Source organism: Physeter macrocephalus, chromosome 14 (genome assembly GCF_002837175.3).
Source record: "Physeter macrocephalus isolate SW-GA chromosome 14, ASM283717v5, whole genome shotgun sequence".
Taxonomy (NCBI): Eukaryota; Metazoa; Chordata; class Mammalia; order Artiodactyla; family Physeteridae; genus Physeter; species Physeter macrocephalus.
Genome location: NC_041227.1, coordinates 85,715,918 through 85,733,601, shown reverse-complemented (window position 1 = coordinate 85,733,601; position 17,684 = coordinate 85,715,918). Strand labels below are relative to the sequence as shown.

General features: G+C 42.7%; 1 protein-coding gene across 1 annotated transcript; it reads left to right on the top strand.

The window, feature by feature from the left end:
* Positions 1 to 5,465: 5,465 nt before the first annotated feature.
* On the top strand, positions 5,466 to 8,496 carry LOC102978066 (calpastatin-like). The gene is made up of 2 exons (XM_055089773.1): positions 5,466 to 5,526; positions 7,828 to 8,496. The coding sequence occupies exons 1-2, from the start codon at positions 5,466 to 5,468 to the stop codon at positions 8,487 to 8,489; spliced, it is 723 nt and encodes a 240-aa protein (XP_054945748.1). The 3' UTR covers positions 8,490 to 8,496.
* Positions 8,497 to 17,684: the final 9,188 nt, after the last annotated feature.

Genomic DNA, 17,684 nt, shown 5'->3' with positions numbered 1-17,684 from the left:
TCTAACATGAGGCTTGAAGGATGAGTAGCCATTTCTCAGGTGAACAGGGAGATGGGTATTCCAGGCAGAGGTGACAGCGTCTGCAGAGGTCACTCAGAAGGTAGGAGAGGGCCCAGGGGTTGGGGGGGCCTGACGGGGCGGAGTAGAGAGTGCTAGAGGGAGGGGTAAGAGCTGGGGCCAGAGGGAAGGCAGTGGTCCCATCCTGAGAGGCCTTGAAAGCCATATTAAGCAGGTTGGATTTTATCCCAAGGGTGTTTGGGGCTAAACTATGTCCCTGCACCACTTCCCCCAAATTCATATGTTGAATCTCTAATCTCCAGGACCTCAAAATGTGACTGTATTTGGAGAAAGGGTACTTAAAGAGGTAATTAAATTAAACTGGAGTTATTAGGGTGAGCCCTAACCAACGTGACTGGTATCCTCATAAGAGGAGATTTGGACACACAGCGGGAAGACCGTGTGAAGACACAGGATGAAGACAGCAATCTAGCAGCCAAGGAGCAAGAAAGGTCTCAGAAGAAAGCAACTCTGCTGATACCTTGATCTTGGACTTTCAGCCTCAAGAACCGTGAGAAAATCTGTTGTTGAAGCCCGCCAGGCTGTGGTGTTTTGTTATGGCCGACCGAGCAAACTCATATCAATACTAAGGGCAATAAAGTGTTCTAAGCAAAGAGGAGGAGGATGGTTAGATTTATCTTTTGAAAAGTCGCTCTGGCCGATGGACAGAAGGGGTAACTGCCTGCAGTGATCTGTGCAGGCTGAGCTTAGCACACCACAAAGGGCACCTTCTAAATAGATAACAACACGAATCGCGTGTCCACAACTTGTATAACACACACTTCGCAACTGCACACCCATACGTGGCCGTGATACCAGGAGACAGGTAAAGGAATGGAAAGAAGTGAACAGATTTGAGACAGATTCAGAGACTAGACTGGTTTTTGAAGATTGGTTGGATGCCACCAGTGAGAGAGAGGAAGAAAAAAAGGATAAAGGTGTTTTCAGTCTTGGGCAGCTGGGTGTATGGGTGCACCTGCCAACCACATAAGAAATCGAGAAGGAAGAGCTGCGTTGGAGAGGACGATTGAGTTAGTTTGGGCTTCGAGTTTGATGAACCAAAGGAAGGCAGGCCAAGTGGAGCTCTTCAATAGGGAATTGGATGCGTGAAGGTATGAGCTTGCACACGCATCACGATTGGAAGCCCGCTATTTTAAACCACGGAGGTTGGTAAGAATAGAAGGAATCATATGTAAAATAAGAAAACAGTATAAGAGAAAGAAAAATAAGCATGACTTTATATCCAGACTCCTAAGTCAGAGGCTCATTATGGGAATGAGGTGGCAAAACAAGAAAAGTGGTGTCCCCTGTTTCCTTCTTTTCTACCCACCCCCTGGTTCCAGGCATGGTCAGTCAGCTACTCACATCTGTCTTCTTGAGGCTTGGGTTGCCCTGGATCCAGAGAGCATGCTTGAGTGGATTTCCTTACTCGCTCGGCAAATACTAGGCGCCTACAGTGCGTCATATACATGCTAAGCTTCTGTTGGACAATAAAAAACATCATATGGCTCCCCATTCTCAGAACAATCCAGATCCTTGGTCTGTTGCAGGCACGCCTAGAATTGTAATTCTACTGACAGCGTGGAAGAACAAGGCTGTCTTTGTTGAATGCATGGCTGAATTCACTTCAAGAATACATGTAGCACAGGGAGATCAGCTCAGTGCTTTGTGACCACCTAGAGGAGTGGGATAGGGAGGGTGGGAGGGAGGGAGATGCAAGAAGGAAGAGATATGGGAACATGTGTATATGTATAACTGATTCACTTTGTTATAAAGCAGAAACTAGCACACCATTGTAAAGCAATTATACTCCAATAAAGATGTTAAAAAAAAAAAAGCTTCCAAATTTCCATGGTTGAGTATGAGATTAGCTGTGGCTTAGTCATATATGGCCTTTGCTATGTTGAGTTTTTCATCATGAAAGGATGTTATATTTTGTCAAATGTTTTTATGCATGTATGGAAATGACCATGTGATTTTTATCTTTCATTCTATTAATGTAGCAGATCACATTTACTGATTTGTATCTGTTAAACCGTCCTTGCATCCCAGAGATAAAATGCCACTTCAAAAAAAAAAATACCTGTAGATCTGGAAAAGATGAAAACAAAGCCACTCACTGCCCCTTCCACTTTACTGTCACACATAATCAAGGACCGACCATAATATCGCTGAGAGTGGTACTTTGCGTTTGGCATTATCTGAGCTGAAGCTCAAATGGTGCTAGTTACCACACACTGCCCAATATCTTTTTTAAAAATTCATTAATAAGCCTGAACGCTTTTGTCTAGTTATTAGGGAAGCTGGGGTTAGTAATTAAGCTTTGCAGCAGGACAAGCTAGGACAGAAGAGGCTGCTTGGCAACCGCAGCTGACTGTCTGGTTTGGACATACCCGGGAGGAACTTCTTGGGGACCACCTGAAAGTAACTGATGGACAAAGGAGAGGAGGCTTTGTTCTTGCTTGAGCTCAAAAGATTACAGTTTGGGGACAGATAGAAATGCAGTCCTGTTGCCAGCCCTGGGCTGGTGAGGTCCAGAAACGTTTGGGCAACATGAGATAAGTATACAAATATTCAAAGCCTTCTGGGAACCTGGGATAAGATTGTCTTGCTTCTGAGAAAAGAATACTTGTAACATGAAATAATCCTTGATGTTGATGTTTGACTTAGGATGACAATTTGATCAGCTTAGTAACTCCATCAAGAGCAAAAAAATTCATATGCAAGAGATTATAGGGAAGCAGGAAGCTTTAGTCTTTTGGCAAAAGGGACGGGAACCAGTCAGCCATGACCAAGAAGTCAACAATCCTTAAGCAAGTTGTAAAATCCAGTCTGGAAGCCTGGGGAAATCCATGATTAGTCACCCAGTCATGTCCCTGTGAAGAGTTGGTGACACCAAAGGAGGAAATGGACTTGATGGGAGAAGAGGTTTGAAGTGATTTCTCCCAACTCTGGTTAAATTTGATCCTAGAGCTTTCCAAGGGACCATTTCAAGTCCTTTTATTGTTTCATTCTTGTTCAATACAATTTCAATGCAAATGAGAAATTAGCTAGGGCTAGGAAGTCTTTGGTTATAGAGGTGTGAGAGGTAAAACAAAATTCTACCCAGTCAGTAGGGAGAAGAAAAATTCACAAGTTAAAATTAATTCTAGGAAACATATCTACGTAGATGGATGTGCCAATACCCAGTGTTCACCTGCCTTGTTTTCTCACCATGCTTTACTGGAGATAAGCTGCCTAAAAAACAGCCAGATGACTTTACTGAGTGCACTGAGATTCTGCATCCAGTCCCTACAAATCAGTTATGGGCAGGACAAAGCTGACCATCAAAGGCCCATTCATAGCTGATAAATTCTTCTTCTGCAACTCATCAAGCCTGCAAGTTTGTGCTTCTCAACTGTAATGTGCTTACAGATCTTCTGGGGGGTATTGTTAAAATACAGATTCTGATTCAGAAGGTCTGAAGTGGGACCTGAAATTTTGTGTTTCCAGATGATGCTATTGGCCCATGTCACACACTAGCAAGTTGACTTTTCCTATAACATCCCATAGGTGGAGCAAAATCGCATTACCCTTCCCACCTAGAACTGCAAGGAGAAAACCAACAGCTACAGGGCAACGATTTCACGTGTGTTAAGCATGGATTTAATTCTAGGCTGCCTTCACGTGATGGATGAACCTTACAGATCATTACCAATTTAAAGGAAAAAGACATCGATGTCGACTTTTGTCATCCCTGTTACCTGTCACGATTGTAAAACACCATGTTGCGAAAGACTGAATTTACTCAGAGGTCCACGATTAGTGGCAAACTGTCCATGTTCAACATCGAATTTCAAACCTGAAATTTAAAAGCTAAAAATGCATGAGAGTCATGTGACATCCCTTCATGGAAGAGAGAGTGCTTCACTAGGATTCCAGAGACTTGAAATAAAGTCTGAGCTCTGTCATTCACTTGCTGGTGACTTTGAATAATGCTGTCCACCCTTCCGAGGCTCAGATGTGACATGAATAGTTGTTGGGTGACCATGACATATGAAGCAACCCAAAATGGCTGCCTTTCTGCTAAGTCAGCATCAGGACCACATAGCTTCTCAGTGATGAGACCCTCACAAGCCTGGTTTGAGAATTCTGATGTGGCTGCAGGCAGACAACAGTGCTATGGGATCAGCACCAACTGGGAATGGGGGCAGCTGTCCTCTCTAACCCCAGTGTCACGTGCTGAGGTGATGCTAACATTCTTCTCCTCCATCACAATACGCCAGAGCTCATCCTTGTCAGGATGTACTCAGATATGTCTCCGAGGAGTATCAGAGTACCTCCTGCCTCCTGTCATTGTTGCAGGAATTTAGGACTCACCCTGCTAGAAAGTCTGGTGTAGACAATTCTGCATAGACAATCGAAGAAAACTCAGTAACCAAATTCCCTGCTTACAGCCACTTCTACTCTCTAACCTGCTTTTGGAGGTTTTCTCCTCTTTTCCTCCTTCCTACTCTTTGCCCATATGGGCTACCCAGTCCTATGGACTGTAGGTCCCAATCTACCAGCCTCAGAGCTCATTATTCTGGTTGCAAGTTGCCAACCACACCAGTTCCTCAAACTTCCTGGTTTTTTCTCTCGGTGTTTGTACTTCTCCATCATTTCTCCTGTGGTTTCCATGTTTGGGATGAACAGATACACACTACTATATATAAAAGAGATAAACAACAAGGAACTTGTGTATAACACAGGGAACTCTATTCAATATCTTGTAGTAACCTATAATGGAGAAGAATCTGAAAAAGAATAGATAGATAGATATGTGTAACTGAATCACTTTGCTATACACCTGAAAATAACACAACATTGTAAATTAACTATTTTTTAATATTTTTAAAATGTTAAAAAAAAAAAAAAAAAAAGCATATTGCTCTACCCAACTGAAACTTCTTCAAATTCATCCAGGCTGTGGGATGTCCTGGTTTGTCCAGGACAGTCCTGGTTTACACACCTGTTGTGCCAGGTTAGTAATTAGTTGAATCCCCTTTTACTCTCAAAAAATGTCCCAGTTTAGAAGATAAGTTAAGTTAAGTTAAGATAAGTTTAGAAGATATAATCACGCTATGTGGAAGCAACTCCAGCAAGATGAAAAAGTCAGCCATGCCACAGAGGATGAAACATTCATAAACATGGTCGACACTAGCTATGGTGTGAGCAGAAAATTCACCAAAAGAAATACAGGGAGAAGTCTACATCACACTGATGAATATGTGCTCCCGGGCCAGACTTCATTGCTTTAGGTACAAGATGCAAAAAAACCCCCCAAAAACAACTTGTACTTCACGAGCAAAACTGTGAGTTGTACTTCTTAAGAAAGAGAAAAAAAAATAATATAACAAGGCTCATTACCAAGCAAATAGGTCATCAGAATGAACGTCCACAATTCTACCTTGGTAGAAACCACTGGGGATAAGCCTCCAGCAGTGGAAGGTGGGCACAGCATGCAGGACCCTGTGGAAGGACCCGAGGCTTTGGGATAAATCAGACTGGAATTAGGATACCGACTTCTCTTCGAATGGTATGACCTTGGGCAGATGGCTTCATGTGTCTGAACCTTTGTTTCATCACTTATGAAAGGAGAGAGTTCAATTAGCCATTGGTTTTCAAAGTAGGCTCTGCAGGGCCCAAGGGTTTTGCCTTTCAGACCCGTGGTGGGGGCGGGGTGGGGGGAGAGGAAAACTTAAGTTTTCCCACCACTTTTACGTGTTTTATATCAAGCAGTGAGCTCTCTTAAGATGTTTTAAATTTGATCTTGAGATATTAATTTGTTTGAAGAAAAGAGTTTGTTGCAAAAATAAAATGTGAACACATACGGGTTGGATGGTCTCTTAAGATCTCTTCCCAACTCTAGTAGACACGATTCTGAGGCCTCGGGTAATGTCAGCAGTTAGTGAACTGACAGATGGAAGTGGGCAGAAGATTCCTCTGATGCCTGCAGAGACTTGCTTTTAAGGGCAGACCAGATGGGCCTTAATGTGTGCACTGCTTTCTTAGGGAGGCTGATGGAGGCCAGGGTGTGTCTGAGGAAAGTGTGTTTACAGACACATGGAGGTGTGGCTGGGAGATGTCTTAGCTGGAGAGGAACATTCCTAGGCCTCTGAAAAGTGTTCCTAGAAGTATCCTCCATTACTTATAAAGATCCAGAGATTCTAAGTTGGTCCTAGACTGATTCTAGATTATTAGGAGAAAGTCTGGTGTCTGAAAATTGTTGCCAATATCTTCAGAATTCTTAATACTTGTAAGAAGGAAGGGAAGGAGGGAGGGAGGAAAGGAAGGAAGGAAGGGAGAAAGAAAGAAAGGGAGAAAGAAAAGTCTGATATATTCTAGCACTTCATGGCATTGGGCAGCATATATAAATTTAAAGAGTAAAACGTCTTTTTTTCTGGAGTAAAAATCAGAAGTCTAAACATTTAAATAAGATACATTAATGAGGACAAAGGTGGATCAGGGAACCATGGTCTTTTTCCCACATGCTGCATATACCAGGAATCAAGAGAAAAAAAGTAGATAATGGTGAGTGTGTGACAGATGTGGTTTCTTTCACTGACCTGGAAGAAAATGCAATCTTGAACCAGAAGAAAAATACTAGCATCACTAAGGGGCTTTGTGTCCTGGCTACGAAGTCAGATATACCTTGGGAATCAAAATTTAAATCTGGGAGACTGGTTTCCTTTTCTCTGTAAAAGCACCAGGTAAGAAGTTAGGCTTCAGACTGAACTTGAATGAAAATCATTTGTGTACTCTTCTTTCTGTCTTAATCAAAAAAATGGGATTCCTTATATTTTATATGCTATTAGTCTCCTATCTGAAATACTTTTAAATTCTGGTTAGATTTGGAGTTTGTTTGGATCTAGTCTTGATCATTTAAGAATGATTCAGTTGGTTGCTGTTTCTTATTTCATTAGACTTCTAATCATGCCATCATGTTGTTTTTAAGAATATCCAGGGATTTTTACTGCCTAAGAGATAAAGCCCAAAGTCTTTACATTAAAGACTTTCATGATCACACACCAGCTTACGTTTTCAGTCTCGTGTCTTTAGGATCTAGAAGCACCAGGTTACCCACTAATGGCTAAGCACATCGTTTGCCTTCTTCCTACTGTCCATTCATTTGCCCTCAGTACTACCTCGTTCATGGCGCTTTCCAGATACCGGAGCAGAACGAATCGCCTTCCTCTGCTCCTAGAATCCTCTGCTCCCATTGTCGGCCCAGCAGGGATCTCACTGGTCCTCCAAAGCCATGGGTGTGACTCTCTTGTTGTATAGGCAGTGACAAGCATTAGCATAGGGACTATACCTAGTCCTCTTTATAACTCTGGCATCTAACACAGAGCCTGGCATACGGTAGTTGCTCAAGAAACCTTTGTAGAAAAAAAAAATGTTTCTAACGAGTGAATTCTCAATGGCATCTAGAAATTAGGGGACTGAGCAGTTCTCTACATGGTGGATCCTTCTTTTGTCTGTTTTAAATGTATAAGCTTATTTACTGGTTGTAAAATGAAGAGCGCTGTGGGTCTTTTGAAACTAAATCTTTCCAGTTTAGGATGACATGTTTTTGGTTTTGGTTTTTTTTTCTAGGTGGCTTTTAAAATATTTTATTTTTAAAAAATTTTTATTGAAGTGTAGTCGATTTACAATGTTGTATTAGTTTCAGGTGTACAGCAAAGTGAATCAGATATATATAGATATATCTAGATATAGATATCTATATATCTATATCTACAACTACAGATATAAAAGAGCCCAAGGAACCGCTCCTACCCTTGAGTGAAGACTTCCTCCTTAATGCTTTGTCCAAGGACTTCACCGTTCCTCCAAACACTTCATCTCTTCAATTTGAAGGTGCTAAACTTCCGGCTGTCATCTCTGAAGTAGTTTCCCAAACCCCAGCTCCAACCACCCACTGTGCAGGTCCACCCCCTGACACTCTGCAGAGTGATGACAAAGAACTTGACGATGCCCTGGATCAACTTTCTGACAGTCTCGGGCAAAGACAGCCTGACCCAGATGGGAACAGACCCCTAGAGGATAAAGTCAAGGAAAAAGCGAAAGCTGAGCACAGAGGCAAACTGGGAGAAAGGGATGACACCATCCCACCTGAATATCGACATCTCTTGGATGATAACGATGAGGGCAAATCAGCGACACCACCTACAAAGAAACCTGAGGCATCAAAGAAACCTGCAGATGCCCAAGACCTCATTGATGCCCTCTCAGGGGACTTTGACAGCTGTCCCTCAACTACGGAAACCTCAGAGAACACAGCAAAGGACAAAGACCAGAAAACTGCTTCCAGCTCCAAAACACCCAAGAATGGGGATAAAGCAGAGGATTCTGCAAAGGCAAAGGAGGAAAGTTCCAAGCGAAAAGCTGATGGAAAAAGTGCAAATTAAAGTTCACACTATTTGGTGTCTGCATATAAAGTCTTCAGCTGGTAGATGGTGACGTTTGAAGAACAAAAGGCTTTGACAGCAGAAATATTTTCTGAGTGGCTTCTAGACAGTGGTATTTGTTGAGTCTTTTGACATCCTAAACGTTGTTTGTTATTCTTTTCCTGAAAAGAAACTGAATTTGTCTGGTTCCCCTGTGTTATTCTACTGAGCATTGATAAACTTTGAATATCTATATATCTATATCTATTTACATTTACATTCTCTTCCTTTATAGGTTATTACAAGATACTGAGTAGAGTTCCCTGTGCTGTACAGTAGATCCTTGTTGGGTATCTATTTTGTATATAGTAGTGTGTATATTTTAATCCCAAACTCCTAATTTATCCCTCCCCTCCTTCCCCTTTGGTAACCGTAAGTTTGTTTTCTATGTCTGTGATTCTATTTCTGTTTTGTAGATAAGTTCATTTGTATCATTTTTTTAGATTCCACATATAAGCAATATCATATATTTGTCGCTGTCTGACTCACTTCACTAAGTCTGATGATCTCTAGGTCCATGCATGTTGCCACAGATGGCATTATTTCATTCTTGCTTATGGCTGAGTAATATTCCATTGTAGATATATCCCCCCCTTCAAAATGTCCATAGAACTGCCATTCTCCCACAAAGAAAAATTAACAAAAAGTCTGCATCAACTTTGCAAAACAAGGAAGGGCGTTTTCTGCATGAAAAAAACTCTGAGGACTTTCTGTTAAATGTAGTGCCGATCCGAGCCCACCCACAGTTTCAGAGACGCAGTGCAGCACGCACCTGAGCAGTAAAGGAAAAAGCACCCAGAGGTGAGCTTGAAAGCCACTGACTTGAGAGTCTGGTGGAACGACGTGTGAGTAGCGTTAAAATATTGCTGGAATGAGTGGGAAAGTTGAGGCCAGTTGACAAAGCTGACAACATCTTTGAAAGATGATTCAAATAAACTCTACATAAAAAAAAAATTATGAGACAGGGAAATGTGAACAGAGACTGGATATTTAATGATTTCAAGTAATTGCTGTTAGAAACAGACTCACAGACATAGAGAACAGACTCGTGGTTGCCAACGGGGAAGTGGGGAAGAAGAGGGATGGACGGGGAGTTTGGGGTTAGTAGTTGCAAACTATTACATTTAGAACGGATAAACAACAAGATCCTACTGTAGAGCACAGGGAACTATATCCCATCTCCTGGGATAAACCATAATAGAAAAGAATATTTTAAAAAGAATGTATATATATGTATAACTGAGTCACTTTGCCGTACAGCAGAAATTAGCACAACCTTGTAAATCAACTGTACATCAATTTTTAAACATACGTTTATTTATTTATTTATTTATTTATTTTTGGCCGCGTTGGGTATAACTGAGTCACTTTGCCGTACAGCAGAAATTAGCACAACCTTGTAAATCAACTGTACATCAATTTTTAAACATACGTTTGTTTATTTATTTATTTATTTATTTATTTTTGGCCGCGTTGGGTCTTCGTTGCTGCACGTGGGCTATTCTCTAGTTGCGGCGAGCGAGGGCTACTGTTCGTTGCGGCGCGCGGGCTTCTCGTTGCGGTGGCTTCTCTTGTTGCGGAGCACGGGCTCTAGGCGCGCAGGCTTCAGTAGTTGTGGCCCTTGGGCTGTAGAGCACAGGCTCAGTAGTTGTGGCGCACGGGCTGGGATCTTCCCGGACCAGGGCTCGAACCCGTGTCCCCTGCATTGGCAGGCGGATTCTTAACCACTGCGCCACCAGGGAAGTCCCGTATACGTCCATTTTTTTTAAATAAATTTAAATAAATAAATGATTAAAAGTAATTACTGTTAGAATTTTTAGACATAGTAATGGGACATGGAACTTTGGTTGTGCCTTTTTAGAAAGAGTTTCTATTTTTCAGAGACATATGCTGAAATAGAGTTGACCCTCATTATTTGTGACTCCATCTTTGCGAATTTGCCTCCTGCTAAAATTTATTCGTATCCCCCAGATCGATGCTCACGGTACTTTTACAGTCGTTGGAGGACATGAGCGGAGGGGTGAAAACTGAGTCATCCCGACCCCCCACCTGAGGTCAGCAAGGCAACAGCCGCCCTTGTGTCCCTTTTGCCATCCATTTAGTGCCACATGTTTTGCATTTGTGTGCCTTTTGCTGGTGACTTTCTTGTTTAAAAGGGTCCCCAAGCGTATGCTGAAGGGCTGGCTGGTGTCCCTAAGCGTGGGAAGGCTGTGATGGGCATTTCGGAAGAAAGGTAAGTTCCCTTCAGGCATGAGTTATGGCTCTGTTGGCCATGAGTTCTGTGCTAATGAATCCATGATATATAGTCGCTAAGGTGTCTTTAAACAGACATCCACATAAAACAAACGTAGGTATTAATCAGTTGACAAAAAGTTTGTGACCAGAGGCTCTCAGGAACCTAACCCTGCATGTTTCCAAGAGCCATCGTTGAGTATTTGCTATTTCGGTATTCGCGAGACTTTAAAAAAAACACCACTACCACGAATAACAAGAATCAGCTGTCAACACGGATGAACTGATGTGTGTCTGAAATCTGCTTCAGAATCATCCAGAGGACCAGAAGCAGGAATATAAATGAAACGGGTTAGCCCTGAGTAACTCGCTGAAGGAAAGTTCATTACGCCCTTCTCTCAACTTTTGTATATATTTGAAACTGCCCATAACCAAAAGGTTTTATTTTTAAAGGAGAGAGTGAGAGAGAAGAGCAGAAACCCAAGTGTGGCCTTTCCTTCAGGCATTAAAAGAATCATTTCATGTATTCTCTAAAGAAATATAATTATTTAGAAGGAGGATGCATTGAATTTCACGTTCAGTATAAATGATCCAGGGCCACGAAAAGTTAATATATACAAATCCGCGAAAGCAAAAGACAGTGAACGAGTGTGGGCCTTTATAAATTGTAAGGTAATATAGAAACTTCCATGTTGTTTTAGAAAGTGAAAAGCGAAAGGCAAGAGACATCTAAATAAAAGACCGCGTTCTGCCATTTCATTATAATAAAGCTCAGTTTCTAACCTTCACTCTTGTTTATCCCATTAATAAAACTGCTTCAGGCTCCTGGGAGGGCTTTGGCCCCTCTGCCCCAGCTTAGCCTCTGAGAGTTCAGAGCAGGTCAAGGGCAGGGGCAGACGCCCTACTTTATCTCCATAGGTTTCCATCACGATGCCTCCACTGGTACTCAAGCCCTCGGACACTAATTCAAGTCACTTGTCCCAAGTTAAAGCCTTTCTATCATTCCATCTTCCCTCACCTCTAACAGTGTTCTCCAAATGCATCCTGAGTGGTCCTAGAGCTCCAGGGAGATTTCCCAGGAGTGGGAAAAGCAGGGAAAACTAAAGGACCCCGCAGCATGGAACCACACCACTTTTCTTTTTCACTGAAGTATAGTTGATGTACAATGTTGTGTTAATTTCTGCTGTACAGCGAAGTGATTCAGTTATACCTATATATACATTCTTTTCTTATATATCCTTTTCCATTATGGTTTATCCCAGGAGATTGAATACAGTTCCCTGTGCTCTACAGTAGGACCTTGTTGTTTATCCATCCTGTATATAATTGCTCACATCTGCTAACCCCAAACTCCCACTCCATCCCTCCCCCAACCCCCTCCCCCTTGGCAACCACCAGTCTGTTCTCTGTGTCCCTAATTCTGCTTCTGTTTCACAGATAGGCTCATTTGTATCATTGTTTTTAAGATTCCGCACATAAGCGATATCATACGATATTTCTCTTTCTCTCTCTGACCTACTTTACTCAGTATGATCATCTCTAGTTGCATTCATGTTGCTGCAAATGGCAATATTTCATTCTTTTTTATGGCTGGGTAATATTCCATGGTATATGTGTACCACGTCTTCTTTATCCATTCATCCGTCGATGGACATTTAGGTTGTTTCCGTGTCTTGGCTATTGTAAATAGTGCTGCTATGAACATAGGGGTGCATGTATCTTTTTGAATTACAGTTTTGTCCAGATATATGCCCAGGAGCGGGGTTGCTGGGTCATACGGTAGCTCTGTTTTTAGTTTTCTGAGGAACCTTCATAGTGTTTTCCATAGTGGCTGCACAAACTTACATTCACAGCAACGGTGTAGGAGAGAACCACACCGCTTTTATCTGCTCTATAATTTGGGTTTCGCACAAGATTTTGCAAGGGGAAAAAAATAGTCTGCTTCTTAGGAAAAAAAAAATTGCACAAGCCAAGCTTCTGAGATACACGGTACACTGAGGGGATGTGAGCGCTTGATGGAGACACATCACAGCTGTCCCCCATGAACCTGGCTCGCTTCAGGTGAAAGACGCACTTCCTCGGAACATTTCACTCTGTTTCCTTAGAGAAACCAAGCCCTTTTGCAGCCCAGATCAACATCAGTACCTCTGAGATGCTTAGCGCTGGCCGCCTCAGGCTGAGAAAGATTTGGAGGTCCCCGAGAGAGCTCTGAGTCACCGTCCTCATCACCATCTCTTGAGAGCCTTTTGTTTGCCAGTTGTTGCACTAGTTACTTTGCATTTATTATTTTATTTAATCCTCTCAACAAACTTGCCAGCTAGGTGGTGGCTTTCTCATGTATTAGTCAGCACCCTTTTGCAGGCAAGTGACAGACACCCAGACCCTAAGCCACAGAAACTCACAGGAACCAAGTGCAAGAAACACCAGACAGAGCCTGTCTCTGGAAGGACCAAAACCCAGGGCTCCAACACTGAAAGGACGGCCACTGCCTTCACTCTCCTTGGTGTCTATCTTCACCTTGACTTGAACCCACAGAGGGGTCACTGGACGGGCTTGCTTTGTCACTGCAATATCCTCAGCAGATAGACCAATGCCTGGCATGTGGAAGGCACTCCGAATATAACTATTGAATGAATGGATGGAGTGAAAGCAGGATATGGATTTTTGTTAGTCCCATTACCCTGTGCTCATACCAGAGATACAGGCACTTCCCGGTGTACCGTGTATCAGGGTGAGTGCTGAGCGAGTGCATCCCCCAGCCTCTCCAGCCGGCCTCCATTAATAGATTATTACATCTTTTCCCTCATATTTAGCTAAGTTATCATTCCGCATGTTTTTTTAAATGTGATATGTGTGAATCTAGAGGTAAAACAAGACCAGAACACTCTCTATGAAATAGACAGGCAGGTGTGCACACACAGCTGCCGTTGACTTTGCGTTATTGCGGAGATTACCACAATTTTTTAAGGAATCATCCCTTTTTGTCACAGTCTACAAGTAATTGCACTATGCTTTTATCATTTTAATTTGGAAAAGAAGCGTCTTCCCATGGGTTTGGTCCTGAAGAAAGTCGAGTACTTGACCTCAGATCTCCCTACATAAAATGAAAGTTTTAGACAAAAGGTTCCAGGAGGGGCTTCCCTGGTGGCGCAGTGGTTGCGCGTCCGCCTGCCGATGCAGGGGAACCGGGTTCGCGCCCCGGTCTGGGAGGATCCCGCGTGCCGCGGAGCGGCTGGGCCCGTGAGCCATGGCCGCTGGGCCTGCGTGTCCGGAGCCTGTGCTCCGCGATGGGAGAGGCCACAGCAGCGGGAGGCCCGCGTACCACCAAAAAAAAAAAAAAAAAAAAAAAGGTTCCAGGAATCTTCTGGTTCCTTCTAAATTTCCTTCTACTTGTCACTCACCCACACTTATGCCTAGTTCCCAACAGTATTTGTTCACTACAGTAAGTCCCCTACATACGAACAAGTTCCGTTCAGAGAGCGGATTTGTAAGTCCAGTTTGTTCGTAAGTCCAACAACGTTAGCCTAGGTACCCAACTAACACAATTGGCTATATTGTACTGTACAGGTTTATAATACTTTTCACACAAATAATACATAAAAAATTTCTTAAAATAAAACATTTTTAATCTTACAGGACAGTACCTTGAAAAAGTACAGTAGTACAGTACAACAGCTGGCACACAGGGGCTGGCATCGAGTGAACAGGCAAGATGAGCTACTACTGACTGGAGGAGGAGGAGGTGGGAGATGGTAGAGCTGAAGGATCGTCAGCAATAGGAGACGGAGGGCAAGCTGCAATTTCACTCACGCCTGACGTTGATGGCACAGGTTCTGGTTCCTTGCTGGAACCGTTCGCATCTTTGAAAGTTCGAAACTTGAAGGTTCGTATATAGGGGCCTTATGTACTTGGGACCAAATCCAGTGTATTTTCCTCCATTTGGGCTTTTAAGAGGATGCTATATTTCCCCTACATCACCCTCAGGAAGGCACTCCAATACTTAAGAGAATATAAGCTGCTAGTAAGGCTTCTAGAAAGGGAAACAGACAATAAACAAATAATACCATAATATGTTATGTAATATAGAAATCATGATTTATTAATTTTATTAAATTAGTTAAGATATATAATGTCAGGTAGTAAAAAGGTAAAGACATAAAGCAATGCTGTCCAATAGAAGTTTTTAATTTCTACTAGCCGCATTTAAGAAGTTAAAAAAAGTGGTAAAGTTACTTTTCATAATATATTTTAGAAAACCAAATATATCCAAACTCTGGTCAACATGTAATGAATATAAACACTGAGCTATTTTCCATGATTGTTTTCTCATACTAAATCTCCAAAACTCATTTAAAAACATCTTTGAAACCGAAGTATATTTGACACTTTCAGCCTATTTCAGCGTGGGTGCTGAGTGTTCAATGGCTACAGGGGAATTGGTAGTTCCATCAAACAATAAAGTTGTTTAACAGGAAAATCACTGACACCCCATCAGTTTTCAAAGTTAAGTTAAAGACAATTAAAAATTCAGTGACACTAGTCACATATCGTGTGCCATATTGCCACGTGTCTCCTGACCACCGCATGGAACAGCAAAGCGGAGGGGGTTACAGGGTGGGAGACGGGGGAGAAGGCAGCTTCGAGTAAAGAAGTCAGGAAGGTCTTGTGTGGAGATGACCCTCGAGCAGAGGGACATGAATGGAATGAGAGAGGGAGTCTGCCAAGATGGGAGAGAACAGCGTTCCAGGAAAAGAGAAATAAAAATTGCAAAGGTCCTGAAAATGGGACCATAAATCCCAACGCATGTACAACCTCCAAAGACACGACCTTGGGAGTCTGTCTGCTTGTTCTAAGGATGCCATCGTGGTGCAATGTCTCCTTGGTGTTTGGGGCACAAGGTTCCTAAAATATGCATTGTTTCCCCTTTCTGCGGCTCATTAGAACAAAACGTGAGATTCGTGCGCGTGACGAGAAGGATGTGAATGGAGTTTGAGGCTCTGTGTCTGGTCCTAGGGCTGAGCCAGCCGTCTCCCTCTGGCTTTATGGTGTGCGCCACTAAAGAGAAATCCAAAGAACCAACTTTCTGGATCACACCTGGCAGCGAGGTACTTCTTGCTCTCAGCCACCTCTGTCCTTGAGAAGGGTTCCTGGTGTCCCTCTGCATTTAGCTAATCTCGGTGTTATTTTCTCTCGGCGGTTTTCTGGACAGCTGACACCTTCGACAGTGATAATCAGAAGTAGGTTTCCAAACAGTGCTATTCACGGCCCACTCAGAGCATCTGAGCGAATGGATGAAAGCCCTCCTTATCTCTGCTTTTTCTTAGGCAAGTTAGACAGAGGTGTGTAGCTGCCGAATAATCCCAACCAGGGACAAAACGTCTAGAGGAACCAAAAGACCAAGAGCTGAAAGGCCTCTCAAGTGGGCCCTGAGCTCCAGGGCAGGGAGCACACACAAGGTTGAGTGAGGCTGGGGAGCCAGTTCTTTCTCCACACGTCGATATCCCTGTGCAAAAAGCAAAATAGCTGAGTGTGTGCACGGTATTGCTGAAATGAATTAGAAAGATAGAAGGGTTTAAGATAAATCAAAAATAGATCTTGTGAGGGTGACTGGTTGAAAAACGTTTTTCCTTTTATCAAAATTGTCTTTAATAATTAGTATTGATTAAAAGTTGACGAAGTGAAAAGATGCTCACTCCCACTAATCATCAGAGAAAGGAAAATCAAAGCCAAATGAGATGTCCCCTCACACTTGTTAGAATGGCTATCGTCAGAAAGACAAGAGATAACAAGTGTTTGCGTGGATGGGGAGAAAAGGGGACCCTGGGAACACTGTTGTGGGAATGGAAATTGGTGGAGCCACTGTGGAAAACAGTATGGAAGTTCGTCAAAAAATGAAAAATAGAAGTACCATGTGATCCAGCAATCCCACCTCTGGGCATATAGCCAAAGGAGATAAAGTCATTATCTCGAAGAGAGATCTTCACCCCCATGTTCACTGCAGCATTATTCACAATAACTAAGACGTGGAAACAACCTAAATGTCCATTGATGGGTGAATGGATAAAGAACAAGTAGTATACTGTTTACAATGGAACATCATTCAGCCATAACAAGGAGGAAATCTTGCCAGCTGCAACAGCATGGATGGACCTTGAGGGCGTCATGCTAAGTGAAATAAGTCAGACTGAGAAAGACAAATACTGTATGATCTCACTTATATGTAGAATTGAAAAAAGCCAAACTCATGGAAACAGAGAGTAAAGTGGTGGTTGCCTGGGATCGGGGGTTGGGGGAAATGAGAGGATGATGGACAAAAGGTCCAGATTTCCTGTTATAAGATGAATAAGTTCTGGGGAGCTGATGTACAGCATGGTGATGATAGTTAATAATTCTGTGTTATATACTTGAAAGTTGCTAAGAGGGTAGATCTTAAATGTTCTCACCACAAAAAAGAAATGGAACTACATGACCCCGTGGGGCTCATGCTATGTAGGTGATCATCTTGCAACATATAAGTGTTTCACGTCAATACGTTGTACACCTTAAACTTAGACAATGTTATATGTCAGTTATCTCAATAACATTGGTGGGGTGGGGGGAGTGGGAAAACAAAAATTCTTGCAACTTTTCATTTAAGGTTAGTCCTGTCCCGTCTTTCAACACTATCAGCCTTGATGAGGCTGCTTCCAGAGAAAGTTTGCCCAGGCTTGACTGGAGCCCATTCCCTGAATTAAAGCCCCATGAGGGTGAGAGTATGCCTGTCCTGTTCACCAAATAGCCTCAAAAGCTCACACAGAAGGGACACTTAGAAAATATTTGCTGAATATTGAAGGGCCAATGTCATGTAAGAAGTCATTGCCCAAACTACAGGACAGGAGAAGAAAGCAGAAAACAGGAACCATGTGCCTGGTTGGGGGGCGGGGG

Coding starts and splice junctions, on each gene's coding strand:
- LOC102978066 (XM_055089773.1), top strand. CDS start 5,466: ATGAACGTCCACAATTCTACCTTGGTAGAAACCACTGGGGATAAGCCT. Junction 5,527..7,827: donor TAAGCCTCCAGCAGTGGAAG/GTGGGCACAGCA, acceptor CTACAACTACAG/ATATAAAAGAGCCCAAGGAA.